Source organism: Ooceraea biroi, chromosome 4 (genome assembly GCF_003672135.1).
Source record: "Ooceraea biroi isolate clonal line C1 chromosome 4, Obir_v5.4, whole genome shotgun sequence".
NCBI lineage: Eukaryota > Metazoa > Arthropoda > Insecta > Hymenoptera > Formicidae > Ooceraea > Ooceraea biroi.
In genome coordinates, this window is record NC_039509.1 from 6,856,848 (window position 1) to 6,866,164 (window position 9,317).

At 42.7% G+C, this 9,317-nt stretch overlaps 1 protein-coding gene across 1 annotated transcript; it reads right to left on the reverse strand.

The window, feature by feature from the left end:
• Nucleotides 1-6,461: 6,461 nt before the first annotated feature.
• LOC105282540 (elongation of very long chain fatty acids protein AAEL008004) lies at nt 6,462-8,290 on the reverse strand. The gene is made up of 4 exons (XM_011344568.3): nt 8,150-8,290; nt 7,743-8,026; nt 6,924-7,226; nt 6,462-6,837 (listed from the first exon to the last, which is right to left on the reverse strand). The coding sequence occupies exons 1-4, from the start codon at nt 8,223-8,225 to the stop codon at nt 6,673-6,675; spliced, it is 828 nt and encodes a 275-aa protein (XP_011342870.1). The 5' UTR covers nt 8,226-8,290; the 3' UTR covers nt 6,462-6,672.
• Between the last annotated feature and the right edge of the window lie 1,027 nt (nt 8,291-9,317).

Below are 9,317 nucleotides of genomic sequence, written 5' to 3' on the forward strand. Positions count from 1 at the left end.
ATACGTATAAATCACACCGAGTGGAACATACATCATCGAGCCGATTGGTTGCCAGGCTTACGCACGTCCTATATTCCCGAGAGCGCACGGGGTGCGAATGAACGATGCTTCGGGAACGGGGAGGACAGGAGGAAAAGGAGAGGATGCATTCAACGAGAGAAAGAGGGGCTCGCCTGCGGTGCGAATAAACGACATCTCGCGAGTGCACATAACGGAAGGGAAAGAGGACCGTTCGAGTGGGAAAGAAAGACAGCCTACCCCCCTATTGCGTATGTTGATTCCTCTCGTGTACGTGTTCATGCCTCTTTTTTTCTCTCTCTCTCTCTCTCTCTCTCTCTCCCACTCGTTCCCCGTACGCTTTCATATTTCCATCGAGCTATTCGCCATGTCCCTTTTTCCAAGGAGTTCTCTGTAAAATCCTCTCCTGCGCACAGTTCAGAGTCCGCGTAAGGACCCCCGTATGTGTTTCACCAGGTCAGGTCAACGTCCTGTGGCCCTCTGACGGCCCGAAGGAAGGGTTGTGCGGAAAAAAAGGGGCAAATGCAGGGAGAGAGGGCGAAACACAATCCTCCAGATATTGCGCCCTCCCGATGAATGCACTCCTCCTTGTGCGCGGTGCGACGCAAAACGAGGGTGCACTCGTGAGCCTCGCGCGCGCCGCTGCGGTTGCGCGTTCACGTGCACGCGTTACATCGCGCTCGCGCACTGCCGTGTGCTGTATTATTCAATAGTACACACGGTTCTCTCTCTCTCTTTCTCCTTCTCTTTCTCTCTTTTTCTCTTTTCTCTCTACAGCCCGAAGCGGGACGATGCGTTAGGTGGTGCGAGGCAATTATTCTCTCCTGAAATCTGAATGCGCGCGAGACGGAACGACATCATTACGGCGATACCTTTATACTTTCTGTATATTTTATTTATTTCATCGCTTTCAACGTAATCCATGTGTTAATGATTTTTGCGTTGTTGAGGCAATCCACTCTGTTTTAAAATTTGAATATAAAACAAGATGCGCAAGTGAAATCAGAATAAGAGACGAGATAGTCCGGAGTATACAGTAAATTGTATTTTTTAAAATTACATTTGTATAAACGAAAATGTAAAATAAGAATATATCTCCATAACCATCTTTATTTGCATCCCTCTGTTATATCTCATCATCTTCCCATCGCGATTATAATCGTTTTGAGTACCGATGAGAAATTCTCTACCTGGTCCGGTTGAAGTGACGCTTATTTCAAGCATCGAATTTAATTCCGCTTCTCTGAGAAACAAACAGGTGCATGCGTCGCTATCATGAATATCGCATAAAGAAAAAGAGGTATATTAAAGCAATGCAAGTTCTCTTCCATAAACATTAATAAAAGATTTAATGCATTTAAGCCAAAGTTGCGGAGTATATTAATGATCAATCGGTAGTTCAAATATCCTAATCTCTCGAGATAAAGTTATTCAGCCGGATAGCTCTGGTCATCGACCAGGCGACCGTCATTAGCTCTGTGAATGACCCGTACGGCCGAGGTCCTTTTCATCCCTGTAAAGCGCTTGAATCGAACGTGAGATGACGCTTTCGAAAACGGAACACATCGAGCGAAAACGCTCTTCAGAACAACATGAAAAGCAGCAGTGGTCAAAGCGGAAAAGAGGCACAGAGTGGAAGGGTGGGATCCGATTCGAAGGCGTGGCATGGACGCTCGTGGGTGCTCCTGACGAATCGTTTTCTTGAATCGACGTCCTTCCAGCTCGCTTTCCATGGAGCTCGTCTGACAAGCTTCCGACCGCGATGGTTGTACGTCGTGACCTTTCAAGGCGGATGACATGACAGGACGACTCCGATTGCCGCAAACGCAAAGGGGGATCTAATATTTCGCATATGTCTTCTTCCTCTACATAATTGATAGTGAACGGCGAACGCTTTTCAATGGAATGCAATATATGATGTCAATAATGAGTATGACGTACATCGAGTAGCTACGAATTTTCCGTTATCACAGATGCAAGATATAAAGGATAACGCGTGTAATGCTCGGCTATCGCACAAGGAAGAAGATTTGCATGAGTAATGAGTACTCTCTTATAGTAGCTCTCTAGATGACGATGAGATAATTGTATTTCTTGCATTGGAAAAGCAGTATCTAATAATTCAGATGCACGTGTCAGAGAGGATACATATCTATATGACCCACAAAACATAGGATAATTGGAATGTCTGGTACATGTCGTATCGGATCGACAGCAACATAATGCAGGGGAAGCGAAATGTGCGAGCGTGGAATTGCGGCGTTCCATTAGCGGGCATTTTATTTACTACCCTAATGCGCGTGCTGATCGCACATGTATGCGCCACGTCGAAGTGGCTATAAGCTCGTATATTGAAATCATTAGCGCAATTACGTGAAAAATACAAAATTAAAGCATTACCACAGACACATAAAAACGGCGAGAGATAACTGAAGGCGTTCTTGTGTGAAAAGAGATTGCCGTACGTGAGGGCAATTAAAATGCTACGACTACCAGTACTTACATGACGCTTTAATGTGATTTTTCTTTGATGGCATAAACAATTATCAAAGTGACTACGCACGCAATAAGAATTCCACTATTGCACTTTTGCGTCGTTGGGATTATCACAAAAACCGGTTATTATCGTAATGTGCGTCAAGAGAACAATTCTCGAAGCGCGGTGAGCTCGTTGACGACACCTTTCGCAACGTGACGAGCAATAAATCGCCGTGGAAAAAACGCTTTAGTAGATTGATATGAGACTGGTGAACCGGTTCCAGGCGACGCCGCGCTTGATGCAGATGTGCCGAGACCCCCTACGAAATCCTGTAATGAGACGATTTAGCCGCGAAATCTACGGCCAAGTCGAGTGTCGGGAGACCGGTGGAAACAAAGTCTGATCCTTCGCTTCAAAAGAACGTCACGAGTCTTTTCAAGCTCGCACTGGCGACATTGTTGATAGCTTGGCGCAATCATAAAGGAAAAGTAATATCGCAGTCCCTTAAATCTCAGCTGTCGACTCAGCTGTCGCTTCACGTTTTGCTAGCTGGACTATTCGGAATGTTCGCGTGTAATACCGAGAATAAAACTTAATGGTCATCGAGCATTGGCATGAAAAATAACGAAAATCTCTTTTCTAAATTAAACAAGTCACGTGCAGTTTCAAGTTTTATTGAAGTCATTATTTACTGATTACAGATTCTTTCACACGTATAAAAAGCTTGATAAAATGCAATCGAGAGGTCAAAAAGATAAAATTTTCTAAGAGAGCACGATATCGCGCCTAATTCCATTCGTGCCATGTCAGTGCTTTTCTCAAATATTCGCCGCGATGAAGGAGACGAAACGATCACCGACATTTCTGTTGGCGTGACAAATCACGATGTGGGATCGTTCCATGGCGATGACGCAACTATTCCATTAAAATTCGCGGGGGTGGTGGCGGCAAAGGCAGCGAACGATAACGACGCCAGTGATATAGGCGAGCGCACTTCGTCGCGGCGTCGTCGACATCATCGTCGTCGTCGTCGTCGTCGTCAGTGGCGCCGACTAAGCGCACGTGAAAGTTTCGTCCGTCGCGACATGGTCGCGCGACGCGGCTTCAACCGTCGGCGAGATTATATGCGGAATCTGTACCTCGGTAGTAAACGGGTTTCTATAGGCTCGTGCGAAATACCGGGTGGCTTGACAAGAGCAATTTATCATGCTCGATCTGTATTTGCATACGTCGTCGGAGAGAGAGAGCCCCGTCGCTCATGCCCGCCGCGACATCACATAGTCGAGTGCCTTTTGAAATTTGCGTGTTTGCGAATACGGTGCTGTTCTCTTCCCCCCCCCCCCTCTCTCTCTCTTCCGTTCCACCTTCACACACATGGCGATCGCCCTCTGAACTCGGCGAACCCTCCCTCTTTCTCTCGCTCCGCAGCGCATCGCTTCAAACGTCCCCGACGAATGCCTGCGAGCTTCTGTTCGAGACAAACGATGCGCGAGATATGAATTCGTGCGCGGAACTTAACTGATCGCTTCGAGGGACCCACCGCCGCCGCCGATCCGTCACGGTGGTAATCGCAGGGATGCTGGACACCGAAAGAGGCCCATCTATGTGTTCCACACGGCGTGTGCGTGCGTGCGTGCACGATATTTTGAGAGAGCGCTCGTCGTCCCGTAAATAACGTAGCTCAATTACGGAGAGAAGCTCCGTATTGGATTCTCATCGCACCGTTTACCTGCTCGCGCACGGCGAATCGACGAGCAAACGGTTAGCGATGAACGAAAAGCGATGAACAGACGACTAACTCGGGTAGATCGTATCGAGACTATATTTCACACGTTTACGTTTACGCTCAACAGATCTTAAGCTCCTCTACCCTCTGACCAGTGTCCAGTTTCCTCTCGGTCACGCCTCTTCTCAAACGGTCCCGCCAAGCGCAATCCTCGATACAGATAAGTCATGCCCGTCATTTTTCAACACTCGCGCGCGATTCTCCCGGTGCCCGGTTCATCCCTCTTTCAACGGTCGCACCGGCAATATCGGACGGACAACGCACCCCGGTGACGATTTCTCATCGGCTGCACCGCCGGACTTTTCCAGCGGCGCGAGTTTTATCTCGCGCTTCCACCCTTAATTTGATTAATCGACGAGGATCTTGACCCTCCGCGCCGGCATTAATCACCGTCCGGTCGTATGCATACATGGCCGCGGCATTAGAGAAGTACGCCGGGAGACGCGCGGACGGACTCGCCATTTGTTAGAACCGCTTGTTTAGAGAAGCTTTACACACTCGACCGGCTCTTCCGTCCCGGCGCGCGGATATTAATGGCGGATTAATTCGGCGGAGGTTCGTTCTCGCGAGTGGACATGACGTTACACGTGAGAGACTCACGCACGAGTTACGTTTCGTGACGTCAACCTACCTGTGATCCTTCTGGTTGACTGTCGTCATTGTGTAATTCCGCATATGCGTGTGTAATTATATAAATACGCATATATTACTTTTTCTTATAAGAATATATTAAATGTTTTTCTTTTACGTCTTGTTTAATATTAATGCAGAAACATAAACACGTAAGAACAGCAGATTAACAAACACGGCCGATCAGAAAGGATTCAGTCTGTGAACACTAAACGTTCGCCCTGATTTCGAGTCGGTGGCAGACCCCTGCCGCCGGAGGGTCGCAGGTCTTGATTTACTAGCTGTTTATACCCTTTTCAACCCCTACGGTCTGCATTATAACCGTATTTATACTAATAGCCTCGCCCAAAGTCGCGATCTAGGTTCACAGGTCTACGTGTGATTTACTGACAATGTTGTCCCTATTAACGCGACAGTAAGAAAAATAAAAAGCCAGCACAATAGCTGCGTTTGCAGGGCGAAGGGTGGCGACAATGACGTTTGGCTATTACCTGTCAGCTCGTAAGATTATGACTTCCGTCTCAAAGAACATTGAAAGGAGAATCTTGGGAAGTGTCGAAATACATTCGGAACAAGTAACTGGTAGTCTCCACTGATGGAAATTAAACTGCATCCGTTTAAATGTGTCGTATATCATTGTCATAAGGAGAAAACTGAAAAAGTGATCCGGGTAATAAAAATACGATGAGGATATTTATCTATGTACATGAGGCAATCTATTCGGAAGCTATCTTTGTATATTTTCTCAGTATATTTGATTCAATAAATTACCTTTATTCTTTACCTTTCTATCTTTATCCCAAGTGATCTCTGTGTTACATATAGTTACTCAGAAATTGACTTACAATCAAGAGTATCAGGCAAGATGAAATCTCGAGTGAAACCCTGGCAAAAGTAAGCTTCGCGACGAAATAATGCGACGAAAGATTAAGCTGTTCCTTCGGAGATCGGTAAATCAGGAAATCCTGGGGGTTGTCATCGCGGAGAGAGGTATGATCAGAGGGACGGACCGAGCGATGCGAGTACGAGCGGACGGAGGAGGAAGGACGATAGGAAGGAAGGAAGGAGGCAGGAGGAACTACTGGCGCTTGGGATCTCTAGTAACAGGATGTAATTATGATCGGTGGAGATACGTCACGCATAACCCTCCCCGTATTGACGTCCACAAATCACGCCGCACGGCCGGTCGCTGCGGTATCTCGCGCCGCTCAGGGGACTACGATCCTCAAACTCAGACGGCCTAACGCGACACTAAATCCAGAATTATGTACGCCGCCGCGCGCGTAGACGTCGACGTGGACGCGCGGAATCTCCCGAGGATTCACCGTGTCAAACGTGGGAAATGTAACGCCCCTGAAATTAGCACTTAAGACGCATTCGTGAGATATCACTATCTATCCGAGTGAAATCGTATTTGAAGACATGCACGGTCTGTATACAGACTCTGGTGCTGATTTTTTAAAAATTTTTCTTGCAACATCATCTCTTGAGTGATTGCGTTATGAAACTTGACATTTCAGTTATGACCATCAAAAATTTCAAGGCATCCTGTGGTTATTACATAACCATGAAGTTTGTTTTATTGTCTTCATTATATATTTGAATTATTAAACTGTGACTTTTACATTTTATTGTATAATAAGATATAGATAAATATGAGATAAGTATTAATCGAAATTGTGCATTAATCGAAAAAAATACAATAAAATAATACTATGTTTTATATTTCTTTCATATGTTCTTGAAATTTACGTTATAATCAAGTAGTTTTAGATTTTTTATAAGTTTTTCTGTAAAAGTTCCAGAAAAACGAAATGTTTGCTATGCCGTTAAAAATAGTTATGATACCTAAATATTTTCCTTTCTTATCACAATCAATTTTTAGGCCCGGCACACCACAAAGCGTTATAAACACAAGTTGTACCTGTTAAAAGGAACAATAATTAAACAATATTTAATGGTACCGAAAAATATAATAATATAATATAAGAAACTGGAATCTTTACTTACCATTTGAATAATAGTGATCCATTTCTTAAACGGAGAAATTCTTTGTTGCATCTTGGGTCCACAAGCGCTCAAGAAGTAATACGAGTACAGTATTACGTGCACAGTACAATTGAGCATAAGCATAAAAATTATATGCCCATGAATCAAGTATCTCAAGAATATCCAAACATAAAGAACCGTAGAAATATGATGATACACATGTAAGCCTGATACTTGCTGATATTTTTTCCTCAATACAAACATTATAGTTTCAGCAAAATCAAATATCTTAAGCATTAGTGCCCACCATACGATCCCAAGTAACTGGAACAAAAGATCATGTTTTTAACACCTATTCTTATCTTGACACACATTTACTGCCATAGTGATCACCGGCATTGAACTTTGTTTTATGTCATGAGGATCACCGACCATAAATGTGTTAACACATGAATAATGTTACAATACGCGCTTGCAAGATAATGACTTTTTAATAATAATAGAAAAGCTTAATGGACAAAGTTCTAAACAATCTAATATTTTTATTCATTAAACATTTACGAATAATTATATAGACTTATATTATGATGAATTTTAATAATCCAGTTAACGTGAACGAAAAATCAGCTAACATGCGCTTGGCAATGAATATATTAATTATTAATTTTTATGACGTTATTCAAATTCACAAATTTCACTGTTGTATATATCATATCATAAAGAATTACTTGTTTGTTACAATATTAATAATAAAAGTAAAACATGCTTAACAAAAGTAATTTAATGCACTAATTTGAATCTAAACAGTTCTTTATTTTTATCAATTTAAATTTGACGTACTTCTTCAGCATTGTGACCGAATACCGTATCGAAGGAATCATAATATCTCCACACGGCTTTGAACGGATTACCACGTCTTACGCCGTTAAACACCAACCAGAAATTTAAGATAACTTGGAGAACATTATAGCACTGTATAAACATTTTCAACGAATATGGTTGCCTGTTTTTCATAAACTTTGGTCCAGCAAGATAAATAATATATAGATAAACGAGCACTATACAAGTCACTGGCATTGGTGAAGATATCAATATCCATTTGATCGTTCGCGGATCCATGAACTCTACACAACACAGACAAATTTCATGTTAAAAGGAAATAAAGGATTCCCTTCAGTGCATCCTTCTTTAAAAATTTTTTAAGTTGAAAGATGTGTGATGCAAAAGTCTTCTGTATACAAACTTACCAGTTTCTTGCAAAATGTAATGACTCGAGTTCTGGAGTGATTCTCCTAACACTCCTGGTTCATTTTCGTAAACCATGGTTCTGCTCTAACAAGTGTGCTTCTCACGTTTGTACGAATATAACTACGAACTGACGGCGAGATCCAGCCTTTTTAAAACCATGATCATTATGTAATGATTACTGAATATGTATTCAGTAGGAAGGTTACGAGCCAATGAATATTAATGAAAAACAGATGAGAATTTCTTATTAAACATTGCTCTTTATTAATCGTATTAATATTAAAACTTCATAATTTGTAATTGAAATAAAATGCAAATGTTATTTTTAATCTTTCTCATGGAAAACAGATAATTATTAAGTTTTGTAGTGTTATATTTAATAATTTTATCAAAATATGAATGCGCTCCACTTAACGCTATAAATGCTTCAAAACATTTTCTATTCTTTTTCTTCTTTCAAATAAAAAGAAAATATTTTAAAATATTTATAACGCTGAATACATAGATCGCATTCTATATCGATAATGTTTATACAATATGTTTCTCATTTGAATATTTTTGTGCGTTTATCACTCGAATCATGATTTATTTTATAAAAATCTTTAAAACCAAGATATAAATTAAATTCTTTTGAAAACTTTTTTCAATATATATCCAATAAGTTAGAAATTATACTTTTAGATTCTACAAAACCAGTGTGCTGTTCCAAAAAGCTTAACATTTACGTTGAGAATAGAAATGCTATTCGGAGCCGTGACGGCGTCGTTCGCAAACGCGAACGGTTGATTCGTCGCGGATAATTGCATTTCGCAATGCACCAGCGAGGATGCAGCGCGAGTGTGTCTCGCTGGCCGTAGGCGCCACGAAGCATCCGGAACCTGTCCGGGACTTCCGCCTCGCCGGATGTACCCGTGGCTACCCTGCCACCCTGCCCTTTATCCACCCTCTCCCTGAGTCCCTTTAAACTCCCTTCGATAATGCCGCGTTCCTGTGCGGCCCCGGCCATTAACTGCGATATAGCGGACGATCACGTGACGTAACCGGGGGTAACATCAAAGCCAAAGGCATAGTTGCACCCCAGGGACGGCCTATGACGTTCGCCTATCTCGCTGCAGTTCGCCTGCAACTGCATCGCCTCGAGGCGTCGTCGACGTTACCGTATACCGT

Bases quoted from the DNA above. Each gene is read 5' to 3' on its own strand.
- LOC105282540 (XM_011344568.3), bottom strand. From the start codon at position 8,225: ATGGTTTACGAAAATGAACCAGGAGTGTTAGGAGAATCACTCCAGAAC. The intron at 7,227-7,742 runs GTACGTCAAATT...CTTTTGTTCCAG, and splicing joins TCGGTCACAATGCTGAAGAA to TTACTTGGGATCGTATGGTG. The intron at 6,838-6,923 runs GTAAGTAAAGAT...TCCTTTTAACAG, and splicing joins GGATCACTATTATTCAAATG to GTACAACTTGTGTTTATAAC.